Source organism: Heptranchias perlo, chromosome 36 (assembly GCF_035084215.1).
Source record: "Heptranchias perlo isolate sHepPer1 chromosome 36, sHepPer1.hap1, whole genome shotgun sequence".
NCBI classification, from domain to species: domain Eukaryota; kingdom Metazoa; phylum Chordata; class Chondrichthyes; order Hexanchiformes; family Hexanchidae; genus Heptranchias; species Heptranchias perlo.
The window spans coordinates 24838572-24856892 of NC_090360.1; the positions used below are offsets into that span (position 1 = coordinate 24838572).

General features: G+C 48.5%; 1 protein-coding gene across 5 annotated transcripts in view; it reads right to left on the reverse strand.

Moving 5' to 3' along the window:
* LOC137304213 (NLR family CARD domain-containing protein 3-like) overlaps positions 1-18321 on the reverse strand; it is an 87213-nt gene that overhangs the window by 21122 nt on the left and 47770 nt on the right. For 4 of the 5 annotated variants that reach the window (XR_010958529.1, XM_067972780.1, XM_067972781.1 and 1 more), the window contains 2 exons: positions 16990-17160; positions 7481-7651 (listed from right to left, as the gene is read on the reverse strand). Coding sequence is in view for 4 of the 5 variants with exons in the window: in XM_067972780.1 (XP_067828881.1) it covers positions 7481-7651; positions 16990-17160 (342 nt within the window). In the remaining variant the exon portion in view is untranslated. Of the gene's footprint in view, positions 1-4735; positions 4982-7480; positions 7652-16989; positions 17161-18321 lie in introns of those variants that run through there. The other variant, XM_067972782.1, reaches the window with a different exon arrangement.

An 18321-nucleotide genomic window follows, 5' to 3' on the forward strand; every position in this document is an offset into this window, starting at 1 on the left:
GCCATTGCCTGTCTACCGTCACACCTTTTAATGTAGTTCCCCAATCAACCACAGCCAACTTGTGCCTCATACCTTCGTAGATTCCTTTGTTTAGATTTAAGACCCTAGTTTCGGATTGAACTACATCGCTTTCAAACTTAATGAAGAATTCTATCATATTATGGTCACTCTTCCCTAAGGACTCCTTTACAACAAGATTATTAATTAATCCTTTCTCATTGCACAATACCAGATCTAAAGTAACCTGTTCCCTAGTTGGTTCCTCAACATACTGATCTAGAAAACCATCTCGTATACATTCCAGGAATTCGTCCTCCACAGTATTAGTGCTAATTTGGTTTGCCCAATCTATATGTAGATTAAAGTCCCCCATGATTACTGTGTTACCCTTGTTACATGCACTTCTAGTTTCCTGCTTTATACCGTGCCCTACATTACCACTACTGTTTGGTGGCCTATAAACAACTCCCACCAATGTTTTCTGCCCCTTGCTGTTTCTTAGCTCCACCCAAACTGATTCTACATCTTGATCTTCTGAGCCAAGGTCCTTTCTCACTATTGTACTGATCTCATCCTTTATTAACAGCACTACCCCACCTCCTTTTCCTTTTTGCCTGACCTTCTTCAATGTCGAATATCCTTGAATACCCAAGTCCAAGTCATTAACACATATCAGGAAAAGCAGCTGTCCATTTCATTCCCCAGAACTATTTTTCAGCACTGCTTTCTTCCTTCCTTGTTCGGCTGGAAACACATGATCATGAAAGTTCTCGAATACATTTCAGGGATTCCTCCACCTCTTTGCCCTTTATACTGATATTTTCCCAGTCTATATTGGGATAATTGAGGTCCCCCATTATCACTACTCTAAAGTTCTTGCCCTTAGTGCAGTTTGCCTGCAAATTTGCTCCTCTATCTCCTTCCTGCTATTTGATGGCCTATAGTACACACCCAGTAGTGTAATGGCTCCTCTACTGTTTGTTACTCTGACCAAATAGATTTTATCTTTGAACCCTCAACTACATCATCCATTTCTAGTGCTGTAATAGTTTTTTTGATCAATACTGCAAACCTCCCCTCCTTTCTTTCCTTCCTTATCTTTCCTGAATACATTGTAGCCAGGAATATTAAGTGCCCATTCCTCCCTTTGTTTGAGCCAGTTCTCCGTTAATGACTCCATACCATTATCCCATGTGGTGTCTTACGCCTGCAGCTCACTAACCTTATTTACCAGGCTATGTGCATTTACGCACATGCACTCCAAACCCACCTGAGCCTGCCTCACATTTCCCCCCTTGTCTGATTCCTCCTATTTCTGAACTACTCTTTATTTTAATACTGTTTGTCTCTCCCAGTCCTCTGTGCAGCTTCTACCTCTTCTCTAATGCTTCCTCCTGGTGCCCCTCCCCCAGCCAAATTAGTTTAAACCCTCCCCCACAGCACTAGTTAACCTCCCGCGAGGGCATTGGTCCCAGCTCTGTTGAGGTGCAACCTGTCCACTTTTACAGATCCCTCCTACCCCAGAATGGGTCCCAACGCCCCAGGAATCTGAAGCCCTCCCTCCTAAACTATTTCTCCAGCCACATGTTAACCTGTCTTATCCGACTATTCCTATACTCACCAGCATGTGGCACTGGGAGTGATCCAGAGATTACTACCTTTGAGGTTTTTTTTTATTCGTTCACGGGATGTGGGCGTCGCTGGCAAGGCTGGCATTTATTGCCCATCCCTAATTGCCCTTGAGAAGGTGGTGGTGAGCCGCCTTCTTGACTTTTCGTAGCGAGATTTTACAACTGAGTGGCTTGCTAGGCCATTTCAGAGGGCAATTAAGAATCAACCACATTGCTGTGGGTCTGGAGTCACATATAGGCCAGACCGGGTAAGGACGGCAGGTTTCTTTCCCTAAAGGACATTAGTGAACCAGATGGGTTTTTACGACAATCCGGTAGTTTCATGGCCATCATTACTGTTCCTGCTCTTTAACTTCCTCCCTAGCTCCTGAAACTCTGACTGCAGGACCTCAACCCTTTTCCTACCTATGCCATTGGTTCCAACATGGACCACGCCTTCTGGCTGTTCCCCTGCCCCCCTCAAAATGTTCTGCACCCTCTCAGTGATGTCCTTTCTCCTGGCACCAGGGAGGCAACACGCAGTGTGGGAGTCACTTCGGCAGTTGCAGAGACACCTGTCTATCCCCCTGATTATCGAATCCCCGATAACAACTGAATTTGTACACTTCGCTGTGCAGTCATTTGCCCCACAGTGCCGTGGATGTGATCTATGTTAATTGTACCCATGTGATTTATATCAATTAGTGTTAATTGTACACAGGTGGTGCGTATCAATTGGGAACTTTCTTGTATCCATTTACAAGAGAGCTGGTCTAGGGTGTGCTGGGGGTTGTAATGTGGAGCTCTGTGAATAAAGGCTCGGAAGTAACTGAAGACTAAGCTCTAGTATTCTATCCTTCACCACCTGGATAGGGACTGGACTTGGGGCAGCAGCAAATTTTCTAACTGATAATGGAGGTGAATTCGCAAACGCGGAGTTCAGAGATATGTGTGAGAATATGAATATAATTGTCATGAATAGAGGAGCTGAGAGCCCTTTTAGCAATGGTCTTTGTGAAAGGAATCATGCTGTGATTGAGAGCATGGTGCATCAAATTTTGGCTGATCGAACAGTGTAATTTGTCAACTGCCCATGCATGGGCAGTTCATGCAAAGAATTCTCTTCAGATGGTTGGAGGATATAGTCCTTACCAACAAGTCCATGGGCACAATCCCAAATTACCTTCTGTTCTTTGTGATAATCCTCCTGCTCTAGAAGGTACTACAAGTGGGGCCATTTTTTCTGAGCATTTCAATGCAATGCATGCAGGGAGACAGGCTTTTATCAAGGCTGAGGTATCAGAGAAAATTCATAGAGCTCTGAGGCATCGTATTAGACCATCTGAGACAGAGTTCAATTCAGGAGATTTGGTAAACTATAAAAGAGAGGGTCATAGGGAATGGAAAGGCCCTGGTAAGGTTATAGGTCATGATGGTAAGGCAGTAATTGTCCAACATGGCAATCAAACTGTGATGGTTCATTCCTCACGATTAATTGGAATTAATTATAAAATCTCAGACTCTGAACAGTTGATAGAAGTAAACGAGGCACATTGTGCCTCAAATGTTCATGATCCTTTTGATGAGGTTCCTGAGGAACAGAATAGAATAAACAGGTAGATCAAGGGCCAGACAGACAGTGATAGTATCAGTGATCAAGAAACTCATGACAGAGCTAACACATCCACAGAACAATTACCCAAATTGGGTACATGTGTGACGTAGAATCATAGAAACATAGAAAGTTACGGCACAGAAGGAGGCCATTCGGCACGGACAACCTCACGATGCTCCACTTTTCCAGCTTCCACCCTAACCACGTCAAAGAGGCCATCCCCTATGGACAGGCCCTGCGAATACACAGGGTCTGCTCAGACGAGGAGGAACGCGATGGACACCTACAGACGCTGAAAGACGCCCTAGTAAGAACGGGATATGACGCTCGACTCATCGATCGACAGTTCCGACGGGCCACAGCAAAAAATCGCATAGACCTCCTCAGGAGACTAACACGGGACGCAAGCAACAGAGTACCCTTTGTCGTCCAGTACTTCCCCGGAGCGGAGAAACTACGCCATGTTCTCCGCAGCCTTCAACATGTCATCAATGAGGACAAACACCTCGCTATGGCCATCCCCACACCTCCACTACTCGCCTTTAAACAGCCACCCAACCTCAAACAGACCATCGTTCGCAGCAAACTACCTAGCTTTCAAGAGAACAGCGTCCACGACGCCACACAACCCTGCCACGGTAACCTCTGCAAGACATGCCAGATCATCGACACAGATACCACCATCACACGAGAGGACACCACCCACCAGGTGCATGGTTCATACTCCTGTGACTCGGCCAACGTTGTCTACCTCATACGTTGCAGGAAAGGATGCCCCAGAGCATGGTACATTGGCGAGACCATGCAGACGCTGCGACAACGGATGAACGGACACCGCGCAACAATCGCCAAACAGGAGGGTTCCCTCCCAGTCGGGGAACACTTCAGCAGTCATGGACATTCATCCACCGACCTTCGGGTAAGCGTACTCCAAGGCGGCCTTCGAGACACACGACAACGCAAAATCGTCGAGCAGAAATTGATAGCCAAGTTCCGCACCCATGAGGACGGCCTCAACCGGGATCTTGGGTTCATGTCACGCTACACGTTACCCCACCATCGAACAAATGTTATCTGTTTTTAATATAATGGGTCATTTGCTGGCTCTCTCTGCCTTCCGGATGTTTCTGCCTCTCTCTGTGTTTTTTTTCTCTGTTTTTTTTCCCTGTTTGTTTTTTTGTTGAATGTGTATTCGGGGGTTCTGCAGGTGACACCTCTCTGTCTGAACACGGTGATTGCCTTGGCAACGGGCAGTTGCAGGGGCAGTCTGTAAACACCATGTATTGTTCTATATGTATAAATGCGTAGGCTTCAAGGAGCTCTTGAAACATTTGCCTGAGGAAGGAGAAAATCTCCGAAAGCTTGTGAATTTAAAATAAAATTGCTGGACTATAACTTGGTGTTGTAAAATTGTTTACAAGAGGATAAACAAGTAAGAGAGGCAAAACCAAAGGAGTTAGATAGTTGGAAAGAATTTGGAGTTTATTCTGATGTAATAGATAAGGGTCAGCAGCTTTGTCGCATAGATGGGTTTGTACTGAAAAAGTCCTTGCAGATGGGACGTAAAAGGCTAAAGCGAGATTGGTCGCTAGGGGTTTTGAAGAGAAACTGGTTGATACAGTGACCGAGAGGATTCTCCCACTGCTGGAAAGGTAATCTGAAAAATCTTTTTGGCTCTTTTGGCAACATTTTCATGAGAATGTTACTCCCATCCTGGGGAATCAGACTCGGTCATCACAGAAAGGTGAGGTTATATCTAAAGAAGAGACAGAGCAATTACAAAGCTTGATTGGTCAGTTGAACTGGTTGTGCACTCAGACTAGATGTGCTGGAGTTTTGATGTGTTGAGTTAAGTACTTCAATGAAACACCCCATAGTAGAGAATGTTTTAAGGGCAAATAAAACATTGCGAAAATTAAATATCGATAATAATGCACTTAAGTTCCCATCCTTAGGTCACCCAAAGAAAATGAAGTTAGTTATCTTTAGCAATGCTAATTTTCCTGATGAGTATTCTAGTGCAGCTGGTTTCATGGTGTTTCTTCTGGGTGAGTATGGGAAATGTCCTTTAGCTTGGGAAGCTAAGAAAATAAAAAAGGTTGTTAAAAGTACTCTGGCTGCTGAAACACTGGCTCCTGTAGACACAGTGGATATGGGATTCTATTTGCCAAATATTTTGAGTGACATCCTGTACAATGGGAGTACTGTAGATAGTATACCCACTGAATGTTATGTAGACAGTCGTTCATTGTGGGATAATGTACACTCTACGAAAAATGGGAGTAAGAGAAGATTACAGATTGATCTTGCTGGCTTGAAACAAATGCTGAAGAGAAAGGAAATCTCTAAAATTAAACGGGCAGATTCAAGCCATCAACTGTCGGGTTGTTTTACTAAAAGAAGTACATGTACGAAGAAATTATTAGGGGTCCTGGAGAAGGGTCGCCTCACAATGTAATGTTTTGAATAGTATAAGTTGTGTCGAGTATGGAAGTTTTTGATTTTTGAATTTGTTGTTTGTATTGTATATATAAAGTTTATTTCATTTAAAGAGAGAGAAGGGAATCTGTTAATTGTATTCACGTGATTTATATCAGTTAGTGTTAATTGTATTCAGGTGGTGCGTATCAATTGGGAACTTTCTTATATCCATTGAAAAGAGAGCTGATCGAGGGTGTGGTGTGTGTGTAATGTGGAGCTCTGTGAATAAAGGCTTGGAAGCAACTGAAGACCAGGCTCTAGTATTCCATCCTTCACCACCGGGCTATCCAATTTATAACACTCTAGACTGCACTCGCTCAAGATGTCGTCACCCTCACTACCCTCAGTACTCCCAGAGGATTCCTGCACTGCCTGCCTCTTCCTACCCTGTCGGATAGCCACCCACTTATGATCCTCCTGAACTCTCGATAGCTGAGGGGTGACCACCACCTAGAACATATGCTCTAGGAAATTCTCAGCCTCCCGTATGCCCTGCAGTGACTCCAGCTGCTCAAGCTCAGAAACCCTGATCTTGAGCTCGAGCAGCTGGAGGCTTTCTAGTGCTGGGGTTAAAGTGGGATGTTGCAGGGCTGTTCAGAGAGTAAGAGATATGTGAATGGGGGGGGTCTTATCTTTGCAGTCCTAGTGAGGTCATTAAAATTCTTCCTGTGCTGCTGCCAGATTCTGGGTACAATTCTTATGGCTGCTCTGCCACCTCTCCATTGGTGCTGGCAAATTTCCACATACACCCAGCCCCCATTAGAGGGGCAGAGGGCCTTCTTCCTGTAACTCACTTGCTCTATCAGCTCCTCCAAAATCACATCATCAAAATCTGGGGCTCTGGACAAAGTCATTTTGCTCGTCAATTCAGAACATAGGAACAGGAGTAGGCCATTCAGCCCCTTGAGCCCGCTCCGTCATTCAATCAGATTGTGGCTGATCTGCACCACAACTCCACTTACCCGCCCTCGATACCCTCACCCAACAAAAATCTATCGATCTCAGTCTTGAAAGCTCCAATTGAACCCCAGCACCCACAGCCTTTTGGGAGAAGAGAGTTCCAGATTTCCACTCCCCTTTGTGTGAAAGAATGCTTCCTGATTTCATTCCTGAATGTCCTGGCTCTAGTTCTTGAAGCCCCCACCAGAGAAAAGAGTGTGTACTCACTGTATTTACCCTATCGAATCCTTCTAACATTTTAAAGACCTCGATCAGATCGCCCCTCAACCTTCTATGATCAAGAAAATCGACTGCAAGTAATCAGCATTGAAAAGTGCACCTCCCCTTTAAGAGGTGCAGGCTGCCTTTAAGTAGCGGCCATCCCTCTGGATTTCCTGCCCTCCCAATCGGTGAGGAGGGTGATCCGCTCTGGCAGCTTGCAGATTATGTTTAAATGAGGCCTGACCATGGATAAGGATTGAGCTTCCTGCTGATATCATCGGGCAGACTGTCTCCCCGTCACCCGCCCAGTCTGCGCTCCACATCAAAATCAGTCCTGTTAAACCCCAAAGTATTCAGTGAGAGGTAGTTTATTGGATTAATCTTATATCTAATTAGGTCCCAGCCTGTTCTCCCTCAGGTTTGGTGGGTTAACTTCAGTTGGTTAGTCAGTAATGTCACATGACCTCCGATCACCTGGTCCCCAGCCTATCACAGTTAAACATTACAAAGGTGCCTGGTATAATTAATTATATCCAGCCGAGACAGTTATCCCTCTCTCGATGGACTCCCAACATCAGCCTCCCTCTGATTCACCATGCAACAGAAAGTGCACCTCAGTGTCTGCAGTTTGCACCCAGGTTCCTTCAGGGCAGCACACAGCTCCTTAACACCACAATCACCAATCTGATTGTTCGCCAAATTCAAGATGGTCAGTGTTTGACTTTGCTTGAGGATAGATGCAAGGCCTTCACAGCTGTTCTTGGTGATCTGGTTCCGGCTGAGACTGAGGGAGAAAAATGCACCAATATTAGAACACAGACACCTAAAAAATCCCAACTGCCCCATCCTCCTCTCTCACCGACCTTCCCGCCCAGCGCGCCCGATGGGGGCTAATCTTCCCAATCTCCTTCCCGTCCCACTCACCCCTCCCAGCGCTGACCCTGTGGACTCTGCCAGTGGATCAGCTCTCACTGCCTGGCCATATCTTCCATCACTTGCCCCGCCCAGACTGCCGTTGTGGCGGTGAGGCCCTTATCACCAAATCACACCTCAGTCTGTCCCCCTACTCCTCTGGCACCATCTCTTCCTTTGAGCATCTCACCTTGTTCCACCCCTCTCACCTCTCCTTTAAATTCCTCGTTCCCTACCGCTCACCCAAGTACCACCCAAGTTTCTCACCGAGATATCTTCACTGCTTTCCTCCCTCAGCCTCTGCACCGAACGACTTCTCATCCTCGGTGATTTCAACCTCCATCTCAACTCATCCTGCTCTTTCTCCTCTGAGTTCACTGCCCTCCTTTCCTGCCTTAATCTCTCCCTCCATATAAACTCCTCTAACCATATTCATGGCCACCCCCTTGACCGTGCCATCTCACGTGGCCTCTCTGCTCCCATTGTGTCAATCACTGATAAGGCCGTCTCTGACCACTTCCTTGTACCCCACTCCATCCACATCCCCCTTTCCTGTTCCCAACCCCACTTCCTTCTGTGTCCACCCCTGGAAAAAACTCTCCCAAGTTACTTACAGTGGCACTTTCAAATTCCCAACTGTCTAACCTTTGACCCTCCATTCACCACGACATTTCTGCAGCTACCGATCTGCTCAATCACACCTTCACCTCCACCTTTGATGCCCTTGTCCCCATTAACCATTACTCTCTCTCTCACCCGGGTCGTTCCTCCTGGTACGGCCCTCATCTCCGCTCCCTTAGGTCCAAGGGACGCAGACTTAAACATTTATGGCAGACAACTGGTTTAGCCATTTATTGCCAGATCTGGCCGGACCACACAAAGCACTATCGGGTCCTGCTCTCCTTTGCCAAAACTGCTCACTATTCCAGGATCATCCTGGAATGAAAAGATAGCCCCGGCTTCTCTTCACTACAAACCGTTGTCTTAAACCCCTCTCCTCTGCCCCCTCCACCCTTACAACCGAGGAGCTTATGGACTACTTTCTCACTAAGATTGAGACCATCCGTTCAGCTGCCTCTGACACTTCCCTCTCTTTCCCTAGCCCACCGAGCCAAACTTCCCCTACGGTTCCCCCCTGCCCCAGCCCTGAACTCGCATCTTTCTCTAGTTTCTCTCCTATCTCCCATCATGCCCTCTCTGAGCTCATCTTGACCACGAGACCCACCTCCTGCTCCCTCGACCCTATTCTCACCAGACTGCTGACCACCCAACTTCCCCTCCTGGCCCCCATGTTAGGTGATATTGTTAATGGTTCCCTCTCCTCAGGTACTGTCCCCCTTCCCTTCAAATCTGCCGGCATCACCCCCTCCTCAAAAACCCACCTTTGACCCCTCTGTCCTTGGAAACTACCGCCCCGTCTCCAACCTCCGTTTCCTCTTCAAAGTCCTTGAATGTTTTATCACCTCCCAAATCCGTGCCCATCTTGCCCCCAACTTCATGTTTAAATCCTTCCAATCAGGTTTCTGCCCCTGCCACAGTCCTGAAACGGCCCTTATCAAAGTCACAAATGACATCCTCTGTGACTGTGACCGTTGTAAACGATCCCTCCTCATCCTTCTCGACCTGTCTGGAGGGGTCGAGAGAGGTGGTGGTGATGTAGGGCTGGGTATCGCCAGCGTACACGTGGAACCTGATGTGTTTTCGGATGATGCCACCGAGGGGCAGCAAGTAGATGAGAAATAGGAGGGGGCCAAGGATAGATCCTTGGGGGACTCCAGAGGTAACGGTGTGGGAGTGGGAAGAGAAGCCATTGCAGGTGATTCTCTGGCTGTGACTGGATAGATAAGAATGGAACCAGGCGAGTGCAGTCCCACCCAGCTGAACGACGGAGGAGAGGCATTGGAGGAGGATGGTGTGGTCAACCGTGTCAAAGGCTTCCCACTCCCGCAGCGTTACCTCTGGAGTCCCCCAAGGATCTATCCTTGGCCCCCTCCTATTTCTCATCTACATACTGCCCCTCAGTGAACCCTCCACTGTCTCTCATTTGTCATCTACTATTGGATGAGCAGAAATTTTCTCCAATTAAATATTGGGAAGACCAAAGCCTTTGTCTTCAGTCCCCGCCACAAACTCCATTCCCTAGCCACCGACTCCATCCATCTTTCTGGCCACTGTTTGAGGCTGAACCAGACCGTTCACAACCATGGCATCCTATTTGACCCTGAGATTAGATTCTGACCCCATGTCCTCTCCATCACAAAGACCACCTCCTTCCACCTCTGTAATATCGCCCGTCTCCGCCTCTACCTCACTCATCTGCTGCTGAAACCCTCATCCATTCTTTTGTTACCTCTAGACTCGACTATTCCAATGCTTTCCCGGCAGGCCTCTAACCTTCCACCCTCCATAAACCCTCTGTAAAGTTCAGTTCATCCAAAACTCTACTGCTGTATCCTAACTCATACCAAGTCCCGTTCACCCATCACCCCCTGTGCTCGCTGACCTACATCGGCTCCCGGTCCGGCAACGCCTCGATTTTAAAATTCTCATCCTTGTTTTCAAATCCCTCCATGGCCTCTCCTCTCCCTATCTCTGTAACCTCCTCCAGCCCCACAACCCTCCAAGATCTCTGCGCTCCTCCAATTCTGGCCTCTTGCGCATCCCCGGTTTTAATCGCTTTACCATTGGCGGCCGTGCCTTCAGCTGCCAAGACCCTAAGCTCTGGAATTCCCTCCCTAAACATTTCTGCCCTCTCTACCTCTCTCTCCTCCTTTAAGACTCTCCTTAAAGCCTTTGACCAAGCTTTTGGTCACCTGTCCTAATATCTCCTTATGGGCTCGGTGTCAATTTTTGTTTGATAATCGCTCCTGTGAAGCGCCTTGGGATGTTTTACTATGTTAAAGGCGCTATATAAATGCAAGTTGTTGTTGTTGCTACTGCATGCAGACCTACAGCACGGTCACCAGTCCACACTGTGCTCTCTGTGGCGATGGAGGTGGCCACCACACTCAATTATGACTCATCTCAGGGATCTGTCCAATAGCAATCAGGGTGCAGTAAGGGTATGCGTTTGTATAGGCCACGGTTGGATCGGGCCATCTGGTTTTACAGGATTGTCGGCTTTCCAAAGAACCAGGATGTAATCCATGGCACCCTCAACACTTTCCTCCCTGAAGGTACAGATTGTGTGCAGAAGAGGCGAGGGACCCTGCAGGTCTCTGCCACAATAGTCGACCTTCAGGGAAGAATATCATGCCAATGGTCGGCTTGTGGGTAACATGGTGTGTCCCCTGCTCCCATGGAAATGACCCCACTAAGTGTGGCCTGAACAGCAGCAGAGGAGCGTCACAATGAGGCATGTGCCTCAACAAGAGTGGATCGGCAGAACCAGTGGGGAATGAAAGGGACGCTTTCGTGCCTAGATCGGTCGGAAGGGCTCTGCAGTCTGCATCAGCTCATGTGTCGTGCCCGCTGTGCCCAGCTCACCGTCACCATCCAGAAAGGCCTGGCCTTGGCCATTCCTGGGGGCCCCATCAGGAGGCAGGATGACATGGGGGAAGCATCAGGATGAGCTGGACTCAGAGGACTCCTTAGTGACTGCTGCAAGTGGCATCGGGGCACAACTTTAAATAGAATGGCAAGACAGCTGAGACCCATTGCCTGCCCACCCTGTGCCATGTGGGAACCCCTGAACAGCCACGTGTGTAGTAAGTGCCTCCAGCTGCTCAAGCTCAAACTCAGGGTTTCTGAACTTGCAGGGCTTACAGGAGGCTGAAAATTTCCTGGTTCGCACAAGTGGGATGGGTGACAGTGTTGATTAAAGATACTGTTACAGACTGGAATGGAATGATGTGATTGAGTGTTCACAGACAGAATCTATTTGGATAGAGTTAAGAAGCAGAAGAGAAGCTATTACACTACTGGGTGTTTACTATAGATCGCCAAATAGTGGGAAGGAGATGGAGGAGAAAATTTGCATTCAAATTTCAGAAAGATGTATAAACAATAGAGTAGTGATAATGGGGGACTTCAATTATCCTAATACGGACAGGGAAAAAAGTGTAAAGGGCAAGGAGGGAGAGGAATTCCTGAAATGTGTACAGGAGAAATTTCTTGATCAGTGTGTTTCCAGACCAACCAGGAAGGAAGCAGTCCTGGATCTAATTCTGGGGAATGAAGTGGAACAGGTGGAGCATGTTTCAGTGGGGGAGCATTTGGGAAACAGTGATCACAATATCATTAGGTTTAGAGCAGTTATGGAAAAGGACAAGGAATAATCAAATGTGGAAATACTCAACTGGAGGAGGGCAAATTTCAGGGAATTGAAAGGGGATCTGATCCAGGTGGAATGGGAAGAAAGATTAACGGGTAAAACAGTAAATAAGCAATGGGAGGCCTTCAAAGAGGAGATAGTTCAGGTACAGAGTAGACACATTCCTATGAGAGGGAAAGGAAGGGCATCCAAAGCTAGAGCTAAAGAAATTGGGATTAAAATGAAACAGAAAAAGGAGACTTATGATACAGTAAAGAATCAAGCTGAATACAGAAAGTGTAGAGGAAAACTGAAAAAGGAAATAAGAGGGACAAAGATAGTGCATGAGAAAAGATTAGAAGGTAAAATAAAAGGGAACATATAAATATATAAGGAGTAAAATGATAGTCAAAGGAAGGCTGGGGCCAATTTAGAACCATAAAGGAGATGTTCTTGTGGAGGCAGAGGGCATGGCTGAGGTACTGAATGAGTACTTCACATCTGTCTTCACCAGAGAAGAGGATGCTGCAATAAAGGAGGGGGGGGGGGGTAGGTTAGAGAAATTGGATAGGATAGAAATAGATAAAGAGGAGGCACCTAAAGTAGAAAAGTCACCCGGTCTGGATGGGATGGATCCGAGGATGCTGAGGGAAGTAAGGGTGGAAATTGTAGAGGCTCTGGCCACAATCTTCCAATCCTCCTTAGATTTGGGAGTGGTGTCAGAGGACTGGAGAATTGTAAATGTCACACCCCTGTTCAAAAAAGGGGGAAGAGGGATAAACCCAACAACCATAGGCCAGTCAGCCTGGGGAGAACTTCTAGAGACAATAATCCAGGACAAAATTAATTAATTATCACTTGGAAGAACACTGGTTAATAAATGACAGCCAAAATCGATTTGTTAAAGGCAAATCGTGTTTGACTAACTTGACCAAGTTCTTGATGAAGTAACGGAATGGGTTGATACGGGTTGATATTGTGTACATGAACTTTCACATACACAATATCAATATACTTTGATAAAGTGCCACATAATAGATTTGTCAGCAAGATTGAAGCCTGGGGATTAAAGGGACAGTGGCAGCGTGGATACAAAATTGGCTGAGGGACAGAAAGCAGAGAGTAGTGGTGGACGGTTGTTTTTCAGACTGGAGGGAAGTATACAGTGGTGTTCCCCAGGGGTCAGTATTAGGACCACTGCTCTTTTTGATACACATTAATGACCTGGACTTGGGTATCTGTCCTTTAGCCAATTTCAACATTTGCAGATGACACAAAACTTGGAAATGTAGCAAACAATGTGGAAGAAAGTAACAGACTTCAGGAGGACACAGACAGACTGGTGAAATGGGCAGACACATGGCAGATGAAATTTAATGCAAAGAAATGTGATGTGATGCATTTTAGAAGGAAAATTGAGAGGCAATATAAACTAAATGGTACAGTTCTAAAGAGGGTGCAGGAACAGAGAGACCTGGGGGTTCACATGCACAAATCTTTGAAGGTGGCAGGACAATAAGGCTGTTCAAAAAGCTTACAGAATCCTTGGCTTTATTAATAGAGGCAGAGAGTACAAAAGCAAGGAAGTTTTGCTAAAGCTTTATAGGTTAGGCCTCAGTTGGAGTATTGTGTTCAATTCTGGCCACCGCACTTTAGGAAGGATGTCAAGGCCTTGGAGAGGGTGCAGAGGAGATTTACTAGATTGGTACCAGGAATGGGGGGAGTTAAGTGGAGAGACCAGAAAGGCTGAGGTTGTTCTCCTCAGAGCAGAGAAGGTTAAGGCAAGAGGTGTTTAAAATTATGAAGGGTTTTGATAGAGTAGATAGGGAGAAACTGTTTCCACTGGCAGGAGGGTCAGTAACCAGAGGATTTAAGATAATTGGCAGTAAAGTCAGGGGGGAAATGAGGAGAACGTTTTTTATGCAGTGAGTTGTAATGATCTGGAATGCGCTGCCTGAAAGGGCGGTGGAAGCAGATTCAATGATAACTTTCAAAAGGGAATTGGATAAATACTTGAAAAGGAGAAATTTGCAGGGGTGTGGAAGAGCCGGCACAGGCACGATGGGCTGAATGGCCTCCTTCCATGCTGTATGATTCTGTGATTCCATGAACTGATCAGTGATGTCTTCTCTTCTGTTTAATACAATCCATCTTCATCACTACTGCCCTAACACTCTAACTCTCCTCCTAACTTGCCCTAACTCTCCCCCCTTCAATAATCCTTCAATCCAGTACCCATCCCACAACATGAAAACACATCAGCCCTCTTCGCCCCTATATACTGAGCCAATAATCATTCTGACCGAATCAGTCAGCATCAAATAAACGCCCCCTGTTTGTGGTTGGAATCAATAACATAGCACAACATAATATTCCATTTTAAAACAACAAACTCCAAACCGAACTTACGCCAAATAACATTCCTTCACATCGGGCTTCCCCTGGGTGTGGGGTTACCAACCCTCCAGGATTGTCCTGGAGTCTTCAGGAATTAAAGATTAATCTCCAGGTCACTGCTGCGAGCAACGCAGGAGAAAACTCAATGGGGCAAGAAGGAAATTGTGGTTTTTTTTTCTTTGAACACTTCCTTTTATCGGCAATAAAAATATTGGAGCTGGGAAAAAAAGGCTGTTTGACTGACGGTCAAGAATCACCCAATTGGGCAATGAAGAGTCTGGACAACCAATGGCGGGAGCGTGGGGGCGGAGGTGAGAGATCATGCGATGTAACCTCCAGGAATACGTCCAACCAGAGTTGGCAACTCGAATCTTTCTTTCACTGATTCCAGTGCTTCTCTAAGGTGCAACTCGAAGGACAGGAGAAGGTGGTTTGCTGCTCTTGTGGTACAAAGACTCATGGCCCTCGTCTCATGCCGACTCGCTCCTGGGAGGGAGCCATTGGCACCTCATTGGTAGAGTAGATACATACAAACGTACAAAAATTTACGGCACAGAAGGAGGCCATTCAGCCCATCATGTCCATGCCGGTCAAAAAAGAGCTATCCAGCTTAATCCCACTTTCCAACACTTGGACCGTAGCCCTGTAGGTTACGGCACTTCAAGTGCACATCCAAGTACTTTTTAAATGAGTTGAGGGTTTCTGCCTCTCCCACCCTTTCAGGCAGTGAGTTCCAGACCCCCACCACCCTCTGGGTGAAAAAGATTCTCCTCAGCTCCCCTCTAATCCTTCTACCAATCACTTTAAATCTATGCCCCCTGGTCACTGACCCCCCGGCTAAGGTTTGAGGCCTGACATGTGCTGAGAGATGGCAGAATGAGGCTGCTTGATTCCAGCCATCACCATTCACTGGGCCTGGATCTGTGCCCCACTGACTAACTGGGCTAATAGCAGCTGTCGGATCCTGAAAGCTGTGAGAGGTAGCAGCCTACGACCTGACCCCCTGACCTCATGGTCTATTCCACTTCCCAATGCTACCAGGAGGTTTAGGTTTCTGCATGTAAATAACTTTTGTGTTTGACACTGTAGTTGACAGGGCCCTCAACTGTGTCTGTCCTATTTCCTGCACTTCTGCCCTCGGCCCCCTCCCCTCCCTTCCAGAACCATGATAGGGGTCCCCTTGTCCTCACCTTTCACCCCCCCCAGACTCCACATTCAACGGATCATCCTCCGCCATTTCCGCCACCTCCAGCGCGATCCCACCACCAAACACATCTTCCCCTCCCCTTCCCTTTCAGCATTCCGAAGGGACCGCTCCCTCCGTGACACCCTGATCCACTCTTCCAACATCCGCTCTCCTCCCCACGGCACCTTCCTGAACGAGCGCAGGAGATGCAACACCTGCCCCTTCACCTCCTCCCTTCCCACCGTCCAGGGCCCCAAACACTCCTTCCAGGTGAAACAGCGATTTACTTTTACTTCTTTCAATTCACTATACTGTATTCACTGCTCACGATGCAGTCTCCTCTACAATGGGGAGACCAAACACAGATTGGGTGATCGCTTTACTGAACACCTCCGCTCTGTCCGCAAGTGGGACCCTGACCTGCCGGTCACTCGCCATTTTAATTCCCCTTCCCACTCCCACTCTGACCTCTCTGTCCTCGGCCTCCTACACTGTTCCAATGAAGCTCAACGGAAGCTCGAGGAACAGCACCTCATCTTTCGTTTAGGCAGTTTACAACCCTCCGGACTCAACATTGATTTCAATGACTGCAGATCATAATCACTGCTCCCATTTCTTTTTCTATATATATATTTTATTTATTGGACAGCAGCTGCTGGTAATGGTTCTGCTGCTGCCATTTACAGTTACTCTAGACCCATCCTTTGTTTCTTAACTTGTCCCATTCCCACCTTCCTTGCCTGGCACCCTTTTGTCATTTAATCACTCGTGCCCTCCACCCTATCACAGACCTTCCCTTTTGTTCTTTGCTTCCCTCCCCTTCCTGCTTTCCCTGGCTCTTCACTTGCTTAAAAATTTTAACTCTTTTACCATCTTCCAGTTCTGACGAAGGGTCTTCGACCTGAAACATTAACTCTGTTTCTTTCTCCACAGACGCTGCCTGACTTGCTGAGCATTTCAAGCATTTTCTGTTTTTATTTCAGATTTCCAGCATCTGCAGTATTTTGCTTTTTCTATTGTAAATAACTGCAGTTGGGGAAGATGGGTAGTCACACTCTAAGACTCCAAGTTAGAGCCCATTTTAACAGGGTTGAAGGGTTATCTGAGGGTGCAACTCATCACACTTCATGTGAAAGTGGATCGTGTCCACTGCGTGGGAATTCTCACTGCTGGTAACAAAAAATCCTGAGAGAACCAGAGCAGGAAATGGAGATGGGGAGTGGAGCCAAACTTACAGGGAAAGGGAAAACAGGAAATATCTTGTTGGAGGATGGAGAAGGATTGCTAAACAGATAGATAGAGTGGACCATTGAGCATTTATTGCACGACACTCATCTGTTAATTCAGAAAGCAAGGCTGAGCGTTCGTTACTTACCAGAGGGTTTGCAGTCCACACTGGGGGCCCTTCAATGCCCCACAGAACTTGATAAGGTGCTGGTCTTTCAGTTGATTGTGAGCCAGGTCGAGTTGTCTCAGTGTGCAATTGGTGGATAGGGTCAATGCCAACTCCTGGCAGGACTCCACGCTCAGTTCATTGCCAGAGAGACTGGAAAACCAAGAGAAGCAAAATAAACAAGATAGGAAACACACTGAAAGGATTGTACAAGGGGAGGGAGAACAGAGGGCGGAGAGGGGGGGGGTGCGGAATAGCTCTGGGGCGGTGGGAGGAGCACGCGGGGGGGCTGGAGGAGAGCGTGGGGCGGGAGGGAGGAGAGCGTGGGGGAGGGATCAGAGCATGGAGAGGGAGCAGAGCGCGGGGGGGAGAGTTTGGGGGTTGGCGGAGAGTGCGTGGTGGGGGAGAGAGCGCGGGGGGAGGGAGGAGAGCGCGGGGGGGAGAGAGCGCGGGGGTGGGCGGAGAGCTCAGGGGGAGGGAGGAGAGCGCGGGGGGGAGGGAGGAGAGCGCGGGGGGGAGAGTTTGGGGGTTGGCGGAGAGTGCGTGGTGGGGGAGAGAGCGCGGGGGGAGGGAGGAGAGCGCGGGGTGGGGGAGAGAGCGCGGGGGGAGGGAGGAGAACGCGGGGTGGAGAGAGCGCGGGGGGGAGAGAGCGCGGGGGGAGGGAGGAGAGCGCGGGGGGGAGAGAGCGCGGGGGAGGGAGGAGAGCGCGGGGTGGAGAGAGCGCGGGGGGGAGAGAGCGCGGGGGGAGGGAGGAGAGCACGGGGGGGAGAGAGCGCGGGGGGGGGAGGAGAGCGCGGGGGGAGGGAGGAGAGCGCGGGGGGGAGAGAGCGCGGGGGGGAGGGAGGAGAGCGCGGGGGGGAGAGAGCTCGGGGGGAGGGAGGAGAGCGCGGGGGGGAGAGAGCGCGGGGGGGAGGGAGGAGAGCGCGGGGGGGAGAGAGCTCGGGGGGAGGGAGGAGAGCGCGGGGGGGAGAGAGCGCGGGGGGGGGAGGAGAGCGCGGGGGGGAGAGAGCGCGGGGGGGAGAGAGCGCGGGGGGGAGAGAGCGCGGGGGGGGGGGAGAGAGCGCGGGGGGGAGAGAGCGCGGGGGGGGGAGGAGCGGGGGGGGGAGGAGCGGGGCTAGTGGAGGATATTCAATGTTGAATACCAGTGAGGGTGAAGCTAACTTGGGGGAGTCCAGTCAGGAGCAAATCCACGGCACTGTGGGAGATTCGACTGCACAAGAAGGTGTAGAAATGCAGTTTTTTTCGAGGATTCAATAGTCAGGAGGATGGACAGGCGTTTCTGTGACTGTAGGTGTGAGTCCTGAATGGTGTGTT